Source organism: Rutidosis leptorrhynchoides, chromosome 1, assembly GCF_046630445.1.
Source record: "Rutidosis leptorrhynchoides isolate AG116_Rl617_1_P2 chromosome 1, CSIRO_AGI_Rlap_v1, whole genome shotgun sequence".
NCBI classification, from domain to species: domain Eukaryota; kingdom Viridiplantae; phylum Streptophyta; class Magnoliopsida; order Asterales; family Asteraceae; genus Rutidosis; species Rutidosis leptorrhynchoides.
In genome coordinates, this window is record NC_092333.1 from 644,178,066 (window position 1) to 644,195,242 (window position 17,177).

Sequence of the window (17,177 nt, forward strand, 5' to 3'; positions counted from 1 at the left end):
AACGAGACATCAGGTCTAGTACATAACATAGCATACATTATGGATCCTATAGCCGAAGCATATAGGATACCTTTCATTCGTCTTATCTCATTAGGTGTGATAGGACTTTGAGACTTGCTCAAGATTACACCCTTTTGTACGGGCAATGCTCCGCATTTAGAGTTCTGCATGCTAAATCTACCCAAGATTTTGTTAATGTATGTACTTTGAATCAAACCAATAAGCCTTTTAGATCTATTTCTTTAGATCTTGATTCCAAGAATATAAGTAGCTTCTCTAAGATCCTTCATGGAAAAACATTTACCAAACCAAGACTTGACATCTTGCAAAGTTGGAATGTCATTTCCAATAAGTAGTATGTCATCAACATACAAGATCAAGAAGACTACTTTGCTCCCACTAGCTCTAATGTAAACACAGGGCTCATCTCCGTTTTGAGAAAAACCAAACTCTTTAATTTTCTTATCAAACTTAATATTTCAGCTCCTGGATGCTTGCTTTAATTCGTAAATGGATTTTAGCAGCTTGCATACTTTATTAGGATGCTTAGGATTCACAAACCCTTCCGGATAAACCATATATACGTCCTCGCTTAGGTCGCCATTCAGGAAAGCGGTTTTGACATCCATTTGCCATATTTTATAATCATGAAAAGCAGCTATCGCAAAGAGTATCCTAATTGATTTAATGCTCGCGACTGGTGAAAAAGTTTCCCCATAATCAATTCCTTGAGTCTGAGTATTACCTTTTGACACCAACCGAGCCTTAAAAGTGTTTACATTACCGTCCATGTCAGCCTTTTTCTTGAAGACCCATTCACATTTCACTGTCTTACAATGGGATGGAAGATCAATCAAGTCCCATACTCGATTATCAGTTATGGACTGCATCTCTGCATTTATAGTATCTCATCATTTGCTAAATTCTCAGAATCTGATATGGCCTCAAGGTAGCTAGAGAGTTCATCATAATCCCCTGAGGTGCATCTGAACTAATCAGATAATTATACCTCTCAGACCGATGAGGAGTTCTACTAGATCTATGAAGTGCAGGTGCAACACGTTATGGCTCACCAGCAGTGTGCTCGACTTCAACGTGTGGTTGACTAGTGCCTTCAAAAGGTATGTTACTTTGTGATTCTTAAATTTCTTCAAGATTTACTTTACTTCCACTGACTTCTTGTAAGAGAAGATCTCTTTCCAAGAATTCAGCAGACCGAGCAGTAAACACTTTGTTTTCAGCTTGGTAGTAAAAGTAGTAACCCATTATTTCCTTTGGGTATCCCACAAAGTGACATTTGATACCTCTGGGTTCTAACTTGTTTGAAGCGTCACGTTTCACATACGCTTCACAACCCCAGAGTTTCAAATAAGACAACTTGGGACTTTTCCCATGCCATAGCTCATATGGTGTCTTTTTTACCTTCTTGGTTGTAACCATAATGAGTATGCCTGCAGCACACTAGTGCATATCCCAAAAAGACAGTGGTGGAGTAGTCAGACTCATCATGGATCGAACCATATCACGTAGTGTTCGATTCCTCCACCCAGAAACACCATTGTGTGATGGTGTGTAAGATGGAGTGAATTGTGAGACAATCCCACAATTCATGTGGTCCAACAGCTCTTGACACATATACTCACTTCCTCCATCAGAGTGAAGTGCTTTAATGGTCTTTCCAAGCTGATTATCTACTTCATTCTGGAAGACTTTTGAACGTTTCAAAAACTTCATATTTATGTTTCAGCAAGTAAACATAACCATATGTTCTATAACTATCAGTTAATGTAATGAAGTAAGAATCATTATTCTAGACATTATTCTAAAAGGACCACATACATCAGTATGTATTAGTCCTAAAAGATCTTTAGCTCTTTCACTTAAATCAGAGAAAGGAGCCTTTGTCATCTTTTCATATAAATATAACTCACATACATCAAATGACTCATAGCCAGTTGATTCCAAAAGTCCATCAGATTGGAATTTTGAAATGCGTTGTTTGTTTATATGACCAAGACGACAATGTCATTGATAGGTCTTATTCAAGTCTTGCTTGAATCGTTTGGCAGTACAAGTATACACAGAATTCTCATTTGAAATCACACCACGCATATCAATTTCAAAAATACCATCACGTGGACTGGTATTAAAAAAAATATTATCCTTAGAAATTGAAACACAAAAGTGCGTAAATGAAAGTTCAAAACCAACATCTTTCAAATTATGTAGCTCGTAATACTATGAGCGTAATGCCATTGTTTCAACAAAAAAATGAGGTCACTTGAAAGAGTAAGCTAATAGGAATCAATATCTTCAGCAGAAGCTCAATCTCCATTGCCAACTCACAAATCCAATGTGTCTTTTTTCAGTTTAATACTTCTTCTCATTCCCTTTATATTGTTATAGATGTGAAGGCCACAACCGGTAACAAAGGTCCAGGAATCACTATAACTGTATATGAATATACTTGATTGCTAGTCTCACCAACTTCGCCATTTTTCAGCTTAGATTGGTAGATAGGATAATTCCTTCTCCAATGGCCAACTTTTCCACAATGGAAACATTCGGTGTCTTTTGATGGGTTTTCCTTCTTGGAAGGTAGAATATTCTTCCTAGCAAATGATTTGCCATTTTTCTTCCACAAAGTATTTGGCTTATTTTTTGTCACCCTACCACCCTTTTTCCTCTGCTCACATTCGATAAGCACTTTGCTAAATAGCAACAATTTTCTTTAAGTAAGGCTTCTTTAATTTTGTTTAACTTCCTTTCATATTTGAGAACAATTCTCTATTTGCAGTGCTAGTCTAGGAAGTTAAAACAATTGAGTTTATCCTTCTCCAACAAAGAAGGAAGTGTGTTTTGGTTTACGTTTTGATTGTTTGACATCTACAACATATATAAGATTCAATTTAGTATTTTCGATATTGAGCTTTAGTAAATTAACTACCCAAGTTTTTATACATTTTTAAAAACAATTAATTTACGAAAGCCTAAGATCAACATAGAGATTCCATAGCCACATATGTTGATCAGCTAGCAGTTATGGAGTCTATTGGTAGGTAGCGGGTACCAATTGCATTACAAGTGTAACTCTTAGATCTTTATGGGACCTAGAGATATATGTAGTCCAACAAACTTCTATTATCTACCGGCATGTTTGTCCCATCCTTGCCTCGAACTCAAGTCTCACCGTGAATACGATTAAGTCGTCCAATTTGGAAACAGTGAAAATTCACGCTAGTCTCACTAGATCGAAAAATCCACCTCGTGGCTATAATTCAGCCTAGTCTCACTAGATCAGAAAAATAACAAGGAGTGTTTGCAAGCTCATTGGATGGCATGACTTAAATTTGACGGGTATTTTGAAAATGTTTGTGTTAACGAATAATGCATGCACACAATATTCGTTACACTATTTGTTAAAAATCATTTTAACCAATTATATATGTCGATCGTGTATTATGTGTACAGTTTGTTATTTAATTTCTAGTATAAAAAAAATAACAAATACACAAACATGTATCGTTTTAAAACAGTTTTAAAAGATGTCGCTCATATATATTATTCGAGTTTCAAAAAATATTTAACTTTAAACTCGTTAGAGTTTAACTTTCTAAAATCATCAATTTTAATCTTTAAAACTCGTTACCGATTTCATTTGATGTTTTCATCAAAAACATTTAGTATATATTATAATCAACAATTAAATATAAATGCATAAAATAAAACACAACCATGCATACGTACACATACATAGCCTAGCTCAAAAATCCTATGCTTGATCCCATGAGCCGACATGGGATCAAGAGGTCAAACTAAGGACAATCAAAGCTCCCACTTGATTCAAGAACTAAGTGAAAACGTGTCGAACACCATCGTTGTTAACTTGATCCAATCGCCATCTACTAAGCCAACTCCGTGTTGAATCTTTATCTTCAATCTTCATCTTGTTACATTTATTTAAAATCAAAAAATACAATTAATCTAATACTTTTACAATTTGAAATAAACCTAAATACAATACTATGAAATTGAAAATAAATAAAATACAACTCTGACTTCTTTGGCCTCCAAATAAATCAAAAACAACATGGCATAAAATTGCCGTAACCAACTATCACAACAATCATACATTGGTCGGGGCATTATGGGCTATGTATGCAATCACAATTTAATAACAACATTATTAAACCTATATATGGCTTGTCCATGGTTATAATGCATGTGTATAACCATGGAACAAATTAAATATTAATAACCAACAATTATCCAAGCCATAACTATTAAATTCAAAATTTAAAGAGTGAATTTCTTCAGATCTTATTTGTGCGTCATGAGGTAATCAACAAAGTTGACTTTCAAAACCATAAAGGTTTTGACTTTTACCAATACACCACAAAGCTAGATTTAAGGAAATCACACGACAATTAAGACGGTGTAAAAGCGGCTCATGATACCACTGAAAGAAAATCGTATGTACTTTTAAATCTGATTAACGCAGCGGATAGTTAAAATAATAATCTTTTATTATTTTATAAAACATTCACATAATTAAATAATCATTTAATTAATAAAACATGCACACGATTAATCAATCCCATAGAGATCCAGTTACACTATTAATAATTGTCTAGCTATATAAATTCACAAAGTGGAGTTAACGGTATACCTTTCTGAATTGATGTCCACGTGAAGGTTGAAACGAACTCCTTTGATGAAGAGAAACCTACGACCAAAAGTATGACCGTCTCTTTGGATAGTCCACTACACTTTCAAGCAACGTTAATGGATACTAGTCCAAACTCAAGTAACTTATTATAATAATCTAATTATTACAATAAATAAATAATCAAAAATACTCCCTGTATGATCTCGTGAAAAGAACATGTGTTGGTCTTTTGCACCAAGAAATTTTGTGCAAGCTATTTTAGTTCTGTTTGTTTTGTATCTTAGGCAAATAGAACAAGTCAGAATGTCTGGGTTTCTTTTTCGTAGAGAACAAAAGGGAACTTGGTTTTTTTTGTGTGATAAACAATGAAAGTTTAGAATATTTATTTCTCTGTTTTCGTTACGAAAAGAAACGACCTTAAGATCAATATATATATTACTTAATATATATACACCGACTTAAGGATACACGTCTTTTTAATATTCCACCAAAAACTTCATATATGTAAATACGGAGTATATCATAACCGACTCAAATTCAGTAGAAAAACAAGTAGGATTTTATTTCCAATTCCATTTTCTAACTTGTTGATCAAGTTACTAAAATTTTCATTTAATTAAATTAAATAATTCAAATTAATTAATTACTTAATTAATTAACTAATTATTTTAATTTGTTTCGTTACTTGAGTAATATATATAAATCATATATATATTTCTTTTGACGTCTACGTGTATATATGTGTGACCCCGAAGGCTCAAATGAACTTAGCCATATAGTTATATGTTGTACCTTGCACATAATTTCTACAGAAGCTTAACTAGGTATTAAGTGGAGATCTCATTATAAGTTAAACTATCTAGGATTAAGAAAAGCTAGAACCATTCTAAGGTATGTCACTTTATTCATAAGCCTAGGATTCAATCTAGAAGGTAATTTCAATCATAAGATTAACGTTGGGAGTGGACATATTGTTTTGACCAGAATCTTCAAAACATGATCCTAAGTGAAAATCATATAGGCTACCCTTTTGATTGAAGTTTAGAGTTCATCTTAGGAAGTTGTACTTTATATGTGGTTTACAATCAGTTCTAAATATTGCATCCGCAACTTAACTTTATCTGTTTATTTACTGTTTTTCATTAAATATTATTATAATCTATCTTAATTAACTTAAAAACAACTGTGTGTAGCAGTTGAAATGACCAACATACCTTGTTTTTATTATTGGCTATGTTATGCTAATCTCGTCATGATGTCATTTTTTAGGTATTATAAGGATCCGTTTTTCGAGGTAACGAACGAGAGGAATTCCCCTACTTAATGTATATATCACATTAAATGATCTCACATTTGCACAAGTTTTGATTCAAAATAATCTTGGGGTACATATCTTAACACAACAAAAAAGAGAAAAAAAAACATATAAATACATTATTCTCATGAACTTCTATATAGTTCACTTAGTTCTTAAGAGTTCATACTTTATTATTGGCATTTAATCATGTCATTTTATTCAAAACACTTGCACGTACAATAGTATCATTATATAAATTTCATCTTATCACACTTCAAGAAATGGATAATCAGTGTACCCAACTATTGGATCAGGGGTATAAAATGTATCCCTGTTATACTTATTAAGTTCGGCACCAAATTCAAACCGTTTGGGCAAATCTGGGTTCGCTAAGAAAAGCCGCCCGTATGCAACCAAATCTGCTTTGCCATCAGCTATAGCATTGTTTCCATCATCTTTCTTATAACCACCCGCGCTAATAAACGTACCATTGAAAGCTTTCTTCATCGGAAGAGTACTATATGGAGTTTGGAAAATGTGCCCCGTGTGCAGTACCATTCTTGGCTCAATTACATGAAGATAAAGGATGTGATACTTATTAAGTGCATTAGCCATGTAAAGTCCTAAGGCTTCTGGGTTAGAATCACCACACTCCATGTAATCGGCGAATGTGGATACCCTTATACCAACTTTGTCGGCTCCGATCTCATTTGCCACTACTTCTACAATTTCTAAGGCGAAACGACACCTGTTTTCTATGGTTCCACCATATTCATCTGTTCTGTCGTTCACTTGGTCTTTTAAAAATTGATCAATTAAGTATCCGTTAGCTCCATGGATCTCGACCCCATCAAAACCTATCGATTCAAGGGATTTATGTTACGATTCTAAAAAATAAAGCTGATGATATATCTACCATCAAAATTAATAAATTCACCACAATTATATTAATTGATTGTATTGTCCAATTTGTTAATGCATATATTTGGTGAATTTGTCAATTTTGATGATGGATTTATAACCACTCAAAAAATAATAATGCCTACTTGAGATTTAAACTTACCTGCATCAATGGCATTGCGCGCAGCTAGCCTAAAGTCGTTGATTAGGGATGGGATTTCGTCGGTCCTTAGTCTTCGAGGGGGAGACCAATCTCCTCCGGCTAGGCCCGGTGTCATTTCTTTGTCACTGGATGATATCGGAGCTTCACCATTGGGTTGGTATCCTAAGTTTGAATAACCATTTTATATAATTATATTACAAGCATAATCGACACTGAAAGAATTAAGTATAACACAAAATATTCAATTGAAATATAATCACCTGTATTTATATAATTATAGTATATAATTATAGTATAGTATCACTCACCCTATAACCAATTATATACTTTAATGAAATTTTTATAGTTAGGGATGTAATCGAGCGAAGTCGACTCGAGTTTGATTAAACTCGAGAACAATTTGTTTAAAGTTTAATGAGCTCGAGGTCAGTTCGTTTAAAATTTAAAGAGCTCCACCTCAGCTCGTATTAACCTATAACTCGGCTCGCTTAGTTTTGCTCAAGTTCTAACTCAAGTTGTTTATATATCATAGTTATTATTATAATTATAATTATAACTATAATTAATATAGATAAATAAAAAATCTGTTTAGACGTGTGAGCTTTTTTACGCTCATTATAAAAGTTCGAGTTAGAGCTTAGTTACTCAACGGTCTTCAAAACATCTTCAAGTTTGGACTTAAGCTTGTTTAAACTCGATTCGAATTGCACTTTTAACATGCATGCTCATTAAACTTTACTTTTTCTCTCTCTTTTAATCATATCCACATACATTAAGAATAAAACTTTAATTTATTATTTTTATCTATATATAGAAGTAGACTATTAATTTGAAACAACCGAAAATAAAATAGTGACTATTAAAGAGTAGGGATGGCAATGGGCGAGAAAAAACCCGTGACCCGCGGGTAACCGATCCGTGATGGGCGGGTAAAATCATTAAATCCTACCCGCGGGTACGGGTACGGGTAAAAAAATATACCCGCCAACGGGTCGCGGGCGGGTCGCGGGCGGGTCGCGTGTACATACTACCCGTCACGGGTAAAACCCGATCCGCTAATTCATGAGACTTTTTTTAATTTACCCGCGAGTTTATACATACAATTATCAAATTTAACAATGATTTTCCTTATAATACAATAATGATTAAAAATATAATATTACATATAAGTAAAAAACTTGATTTACACGTCATTTTACACATGTAGCTTGTACATATAGTTCCTAATTAATAAAATTATCTAGCTTTTTAAAAAGAAATTTAACGAAGTTGTATATTATTATTACCCGTGAATTTACCCGCGGATCATGGGTACCCGCCGGTCACGGGCATGGGCGAAGATTTTTTACCCGCGGGCGGGTAACGGGTCTCAACAAGCAAAAAAACAACCCGACGGGCGGGTCGCGGGTATATAGAACCCGTGCCCGTTACCTGCGGCGTCATCCCTAGGAAAGAGAATATGTAGTAATACATATCCAGTAGAATCAAGCCGCTAACTACTAAATGATACAGTATCTTAAGAAAATAAGACCCTACCCAATAATTAAAGATGCGGCCTTTCTAAAAGGAAAAAATAAAATCTGGCTCTCTTTTTGTCACCGCGTTGACGGGATAGGATAATTGTTTCCATCTCAATTATTGATTGTTGAAGTCTCTAACTAGCTAACCAAATAATAATAATCTTACAAAAATATAAAAAACTTTTTATTTTATTTTATACATTATATAGCAAAATTTACGGAATAATATTTGAAACTAATGTGAAAACGTATATATGCATAACATACCATAGTTTGATAGACGGCCTACGTGCCAAATTTGACAAAAGAATACACTACCCTTCTCGTGGACAGCATTCACAATCGGTTTCCATGCTTCCACTTGCTCTTTAGTCCAAATTCCGGGTGTATCCGGGTACCTTTTATATAGTTCATATTCGACCAATAGGAGTGGTAGAATTAAGAATTTTTTTCCCGACGGGTAAAACGTTATAATTTTAAAGAAAAATTTAATCCAATAGTTTAAAACGTTGAACTTTTAAACATTTGAAAATTCCGGTCATCGGAAATTGTTTGCTTTACACAGGATCCGCACCAAGACGATAGTATCAATCTCAATTCATTATTCAAGCATCAAAATCAACAAAAGTCGTTCTTACTTACCCTTGAGCGGTGTTTGAGATCCCAGTTGCTTCTGTGATAAGAAGGCCACCTTCGGTCGCTCTTTGAGAGTAGTACAAAGCGGCATGTGGTTGTGGTAAATTGTCGTATGATCTGTCTCTTGTCAGCGGTGCAAGTACAACCCTATAATTTTGTACACTCGTGAGTTTAAAATACATACTGAAAACAAAATATTTATGAATATGGATATGAATTGTGTTTTGTTCATACAATGAGATGAAAAAGTGAATCAAAATGAACTTGCCTATGGGAAAGATTAAACTTGCCCATTTGGTAGGGAGAAAGAAGAGGAATCGTAGGTGCCATTGATCTATGTGAAATTGCAAGTAGTACTTTCTAAGATTTTTTATTTATAGAGACTCTTGGAGTCTCTTAATTACTCGTATAAATTATAAAATATTTTATGTTTAGTTAATTAGTGTCATAGTTCTTCAAAGTCGATAGGCGACGCATTATATGTTTTATGAATTAGAATTAGAATTATGATAAATAAATGATACCGTAAATAATACTCCCTAGCATGTTGTATATATCTCACTTGATTTGATATCACTACAAGAAATCGGACTTTAGGGACGACATTAAACTGAAATTAGAGACGACATGTCGTCCCTAAAGATGTCGTCCCTATTATGTCGTCCCGGATACTCTGTCGCTAAAACTCTTTTGCAACGACAGCAATTTCTTTAGAGACGACAGTGGGCCCCACTTTGACTTTCTGTTGTCAAACGAATGAGCCAATTCCAGACGACTTTTAGAGACAACATGTCGTCTCTAAAGAAATAATAATAAAATAATGATATAAATATTTATTTATTAAATAAAATGCGAAAATATGACGGGGACGACCTTTAGGGACGACAAAGGTACTGGAAGTATTTTTGCAGATTTAATTCTGCTGTACGTATCGTCCCTAAAAGGTACTGGAAGTATTTTTGCAGATTTAATTCTGCTGTACGTACCATCCGTAAAACGGGCCAATTCAATATAATCTAAACCTACTGTACGCGCAACAAAATAACCAACCATAACATAAACACAACCATAACCATAACATTAAAAGTTTACAACCGAGTTTACAAATCCAAAAGTTACAAATCTAAAAAGTTAACAAATCCGAAATAACAAATCCGAGTTTACAACCATAACATTAAACATTATCCAAGTAGCAAACAAGTCAAACTGCATACTTACCCATCATTTTCTTCTTCACCCGCATCATCTTGATCTTCATCTTCATAATTACCGTCATCATCTTCACCGTCATCATCTTCAACGGAGTCGATGTTACCCTCATCATGAATTTCACGGTCACCCGAACCCGAAACTTCAAAACTAAATCCACACACACGAACACGAACCACATCAAACATGAATCTATACTTTAAATCAAACAAATATCATAAAATTAAGGGAACTGATATAAGAACCTCAACCTTTTCCTACACACTTTAATTATACAGTGATAATGAATGCATTTAATATGAAATTTATATACACTTCCATTAGTTTTCAAGTTAGTTCCATCTAGTTTTGTAACAATGCTTATAGAGTATACACAAATGGTTGCCACTTTACATGATACACAAGTGATGAATAATTTTTTTTCCAATGGTCAATCATAAAGCAATACATAATCCAAGCAATACAAAACCTACACCACGCCATTTCAACAGGTCTTTGTTAATAATCTACAAAACCTGAGTTTGATAAGCATGTATTGAACATAAACTAACCATTTAAACCATAAATTAGTTGCAACACAATAACAATGTCAGTTGAAATGAATTGTGTTTGAAAGTAACATTTCTTACTTGTTCCACTTGCAAGTATTAAGTTGATCGAATTACTTCCATAATGCCTGTTGAATATTACAAACACAGAGAAAAAAAAACAACAAAAGTCTAGTCATTTAGTGTTAAAGAGGTGTGCTAAAAGTGCAGCCGAGAGAAAGAGTAACTTACCATTTTACTGCTAATTTGTAGTTTCTGTACACGTTAGTACCGGACGAATGTAATCCTCAGTCCTTCACTCTTTACAAAATGTTTCCAATACAGTATCTCAAATTTAGAAAATAGAAGTAGCGTTACATTAACAAAATTCATTATCAACTGTTACTTAGCTATTAATTATTCTTTAAATTATATATAATTTTTAGAGTTTATTTAACTATAAATCCCAAAAAAAAAATATTAATTCGGAATTAATATATAATGAAAAATGTTCTTGACATTTTCATCACCAAACCCATCACTTTACTAACAAAATTCGGATTTAAGGACCAAATATAATCAAGGAATCAACAAACATAAGCAAAATAACAAACTAAGCATGAAAATCATAAGTCTAAACATAATCACACACAACAATCTTCCAAAAATAACCCCAATATTCGGATTTAATATATATAACCCAATGCACCAAACTTTAATTTTCAAAATATAAATGAAGAAGATACCTTTGTTAGTGTTTTAGGAGTGAACATTAGGTTGGATTTGGTGTGAAATAGCTTTAAATCGCCGAAAATAGCTCAAAATCGCCGGAGGTATCGGAGGATTTATTTTTGGTAAAGTGACTAAATAAAATGGTGGATCTGGAGTATACTGCTGTCTTTTTTCTTTGGGGACGACAATTAGGGACGACATATCGTCCCTAATGTATCTGGAGGGAAATGAAAATTGATCTAGCGCCAGAAATTTCGTGAAATTTTCAAATAATTATTTACCTTTATTTAAAAACTCTATTTATTTTATTTACTTATATAAATTAATTATAAATTATTTTAATTATTAAATTTACTTTTAAATATTGTATAAAATAAATATTTACTTATATTTACTTATATACAATATTTATTTATATTTAATTATATAAATATTTATATTTAATTATATAAATATTTATAATTAATATTTATTTATATAAATACTTATTTATATTTACTTATATAAATATTTATTTATGTAAAATTAATATTTAATTATATATCTGCTTATGCTTATAAAGATATATTCTTTAAAATAAATTTTATGTTTAATTATTTATTTATATATATATATATATATATATATATATATATATATATATATATATATATATATATATATATATATATATATATATATATATATATATATATATCATTTATATCAATATAGCAACGTCGCATTCACCGTTATATTTCACCGTCACAAATTACCACCACATTCCACCATCACATATCAACGTTACATTCCACCATCACGTATCAACGTCACATTCCACCATTACTTTTCGCTGTTACATTCCACCGTCACATTCCACCATCACGTATCAATGTTACATTCCACCATCACATATCACCACCACATTCCACTATCACATATTAATTCCACCGTCACATATCAACGTCGTATTCCACCGTCACATATCAACGTCACATTCCACCATTACTTTTATACTTGTATCTTGCATGAAACGTGACAATTTGACTCACATGCTATAGTAATCGAGTCGTAACGAGCCATATGACTAATTGAACACTTTGACCGACCGTGTTTACCGATATTGATACAAACCTATTTGTTTAGGTCAAGACTAGCATTCGTTCTTGCACACGTTTACTTGTTGAAGTACTTTTACATACGTGCAATCAAGGTGAGATCATAGTCCCACTTTTACTCTTTTGAACTTACATTTGGGATGAGAAAACATAAACGTTACTTTTTAACTAAGTGAACACAAGTACAGGAAAACAAACATTCTACATACGAGTTTAGAACAAAATCCTCAATTCGATTATCATTAGTTACACTTGCCGGGTGTAAGCGAGAACTTATGTTGTATGGATCCATATGGGTTTGACAAACCCTCATTCAGGCGGTTCGCTACCGTCTACGAATGAAATATATTTTCGAGAAACAGTGTATGTTCTAACACTATTGTGATGGGGTTCTATGGAAGGAATGTTAAGCATTGATAATTGGGTGCTCGTGAATATTAACTTTTGGAATGTATTACTATTATATCAATGTTACAAATCTTGTGGTTCACTTGTACTTACTTACTTAAACCTATGATTTCACCAATGTTTTCGTTGACAGATTTCTATGTTTTTCTCAGGTCCTTGAACGTTTTGTGATACATGCTTCCGCTCATTAGTTTTGATACTTGCTTGGATGTCGAGTATATATGCATACGTGGAGCGTCTTTTGGATACTTTTAAATTGTGTCGCATATGTTTCAATTGTACTTTAAACTTTGTAACGTAACTAGTTGTCGAACTACTTTGTAAACCTTGGAACATCTCTACTTTTGAAATGAATGCGACATACTTTTGGTCAAACGTTGTTTTAAAGACTTATGACCACGTAACGGGACCTAAGTAGACGGCGCCGTCAATGACGATTTTGTTGGGTCGCTACAAACGTTACATTCTACCATCACATATCACCACCACATTCCACCGTCACATATCAGCATTACATTCCACCGTCACATATAACCACCACATCCACCGTCACATAGCAGCACCACATTCCACCGTCACATATCAACGTCACATTCCATCATTACATTTCATCATTACATTCCACCATTACATTCCGTCATTACATTTCATCATTACATTTGATAATTTTCGTTGAAGTGTGTGTTTAATTCAGTAACATTGTATGACCTTTATTTAATGTGTGTTGTTTAGAGTGTTTTAATTCACAATACTTGTATAATATTCAATTGAATGTTTGTCGTTTGTCCATTGTTAACTATAGTAAACTGAAAAAATAATCTAACAATTTCATTCAACATAGCTTATAAAACGATACAATTAATACTTGAAAACTAGAAAATGACAATAACACAAACGATACAACATAAAAATGATACTAATAATACCAAACTTAACTAAACTTAACAGTTTAATTGACGGAAATTAAAATACATTTCTTCATCTTCGAAAATTAAATAGAGAGAAATGCGATTGGAACGCTAGTTCAGTGTCGTCCCCAATAAAAGTTTTCGGGACGACATGTCGTCCCAAAAAAACGGCGCGAAATTTTCTCACTCTTGGAGCCAAATATTTCTGCACCAAAAAACAATTAAATAATAATTTTTTTCTTGGGACGACTTTTAGGGACGACATGTCGTCCCTAAACATTTGGCGGGATTTTTTTCGCTTTTTGGAGCCAGTTGTTGACCAAATAAAATAAATAAAAAAAGATAATTTCTTTGGGGACCCGTGACCCGCGGGTAACCGATCCGTGATGGGCGGGTAAAATCATTAAATCCTACCCGCGGGTACGGGTACGGGTAAAAAAATATACCCGCCAACGGGTCGCGGGCGGGTCGCGGGCGGGTCGCGGGTACATACTACCCGTCACGGGTAAAACCCGATCCGCTAATTCATGAGACTTTTTTTAATTTACCCGCGAGTTTATACATACAATTATCAAATTTAACAATGATTTTCCTTATAATACAATAATGATTAAAAATATAATATTACATATAAGTAAAAAACTTGATTTACACGTCATTTTACACATGTAGCTTGTACATATAGTTCCTAATTAATAAAATTATCTAGCTTTTTAAAAAGAAATTTAACGAAGTTGTATATTATTATTACCCGTGAATTTACCCGCGGATCATGGGTACCCGCCGGTCACGGGCATGGGCGAAGATTTTTTACCCGCGGGCGGGTAACGGGTCTCAACAAGCAAAAAAACAACCCGACGGGCGGGTCGCGGGTATATAGAACCCGTGCCCGTTACCTGCGGCGTCATCCCTAGGAAAGAGAATATGTAGTAATACATATCCAGTAGAATCAAGCCGCTAACTACTAAATGATACAGTATCTTAAGAAAATAAGACCCTACCCAATAATTAAAGATGCGGCCTTTCTAAAAGGAAAAAATAAAATCTGGCTCTCTTTTTGTCACCGCGTTGACGGGATAGGATAATTGTTTCCATCTCAATTATTGATTGTTGAAGTCTCTAACTAGCTAACCAAATAATAATAATCTTACAAAAATATAAAAAACTTTTTATTTTATTTTATACATTATATAGCAAAATTTACGGAATAATATTTGAAACTAATGTGAAAACGTATATATGCATAACATACCATAGTTTGATAGACGGCCTACGTGCCAAATTTGACAAAAGAATACACTACCCTTCTCGTGGACAGCATTCACAATCGGTTTCCATGCTTCCACTTGCTCTTTAGTCCAAATTCCGGGTGTATCCGGGTACCTTTTATATAGTTCATATTCGACCAATAGGAGTGGTAGAATTAAGAATTTTTTTCCCGACGGGTAAAACGTTATAATTTTAAAGAAAAATTTAATCCAATAGTTTAAAACGTTGAACTTTTAAACATTTGAAAATTCCGGTCATCGGAAATTGTTTGCTTTACACAGGATCCGCACCAAGACGATAGTATCAATCTCAATTCATTATTCAAGCATCAAAATCAACAAAAGTCGTTCTTACTTACCCTTGAGCGGTGTTTGAGATCCCAGTTGCTTCTGTGATAAGAAGGCCACCTTCGGTCGCTCTTTGAGAGTAGTACAAAGCGGCATGTGGTTGTGGTAAATTGTCGTATGATCTGTCTCTTGTCAGCGGTGCAAGTACAACCCTATAATTTTGTACACTCGTGAGTTTAAAATACATACTGAAAACAAAATATTTATGAATATGGATATGAATTGTGTTTTGTTCATACAATGAGATGAAAAAGTGAATCAAAATGAACTTGCCTATGGGAAAGATTAAACTTGCCCATTTGGTAGGGAGAAAGAAGAGGAATCGTAGGTGCCATTGATCTATGTGAAATTGCAAGTAGTACTTTCTAAGATTTTTTATTTATAGAGACTCTTGGAGTCTCTTAATTACTCGTATAAATTATAAAATATTTTATGTTTAGTTAATTAGTGTCATAGTTCTTCAAAGTCGATAGGCGACGCATTATATGTTTTATGAATTAGAATTAGAATTATGATAAATAAATGATACCGTAAATAATACTCCCTAGCATGTTGTATATATCTCACTTGATTTGATATCACTACAAGAAATCGGACTTTAGGGACGACATTAAACTGAAATTAGAGACGACATGTCGTCCCTAAAGATGTCGTCCCTATTATGTCGTCCCGGATACTCTGTCGCTAAAACTCTTTTGCAACGACAGCAATTTCTTTAGAGACGACAGTGGGCCCCACTTTGACTTTCTGTTGTCAAACGAATGAGCCAATTCCAGACGACTTTTAGAGACAACATGTCGTCTCTAAAGAAATAATAATAAAATAATGATATAAATATTTATTTATTAAATAAAATGCGAAAATATGACGGGGACGACCTTTAGGGACGACAAAGGTACTGGAAGTATTTTTGCAGATTTAATTCTGCTGTACGTATCGTCCCTAAAAGGTACTGGAAGTATTTTTGCAGATTTAATTCTGCTGTACGTACCATCCGTAAAACGGGCCAATTCAATATAATCTAAACCTACTGTACGCGCAACAAAATAACCAACCATAACATAAACACAACCATAACCATAACATTAAAAGTTTACAACCGAGTTTACAAATCCAAAAGTTACAAATCTAAAAAGTTAACAAATCCGAAATAACAAATCCGAGTTTACAACCATAACATTAAACATTATCCAAGTAGCAAACAAGTCAAACTGCATACTTACCCATCATTTTCTTCTTCACCCGCATCATCTTGATCTTCATCTTCATAATTACCGTCATCATCTTCACCGTCATCATCTTCAACGGAGTCGATGTTACCCTCATCATGAATTTCACGGTCACCCGAACCCGAAACTTCAAAACTAAATCCACACACACGAACACGAACCACATCAAACATGAATCTATACTTTAAATCAAACAAATATCATAAAATTAAGGGAACTGATATAAGAACCTCAACCTTTTCCTACACACTTTAATTATACAGTGA

The 17,177-nt window shown here is 33.6% G+C and overlaps 2 protein-coding genes across 2 annotated transcripts; both read right to left on the reverse strand.

The window, feature by feature from the left end:
- Positions 1-6,097: 6,097 nt before the first annotated feature.
- LOC139887242 (putative 12-oxophytodienoate reductase 11) lies at positions 6,098-9,643 on the reverse strand. Its single transcript, XM_071870642.1, has 5 exons — positions 9,454-9,643; positions 9,192-9,332; positions 8,817-8,947; positions 7,030-7,191; positions 6,098-6,823 (listed from the first exon to the last, which is right to left on the reverse strand). Exons 1-5 carry the CDS (start codon positions 9,513-9,515, stop codon positions 6,234-6,236), a joined length of 1,086 nt encoding a protein of 361 aa, XP_071726743.1. The 5' UTR covers positions 9,516-9,643; the 3' UTR covers positions 6,098-6,233.
- A 4,788-nt stretch (positions 9,644-14,431) lies between these two features.
- Positions 14,432-16,152, reverse strand: LOC139887395 (12-oxophytodienoate reductase 1-like). Its single transcript, XM_071870646.1, has 3 exons — positions 15,956-16,152; positions 15,694-15,834; positions 14,432-15,449 (listed from the first exon to the last, which is right to left on the reverse strand). Exons 1-3 carry the CDS (start codon positions 16,015-16,017, stop codon positions 15,287-15,289), a joined length of 366 nt encoding a protein of 121 aa, XP_071726747.1. The 5' UTR covers positions 16,018-16,152; the 3' UTR covers positions 14,432-15,286.
- Positions 16,153-17,177: the final 1,025 nt, after the last annotated feature.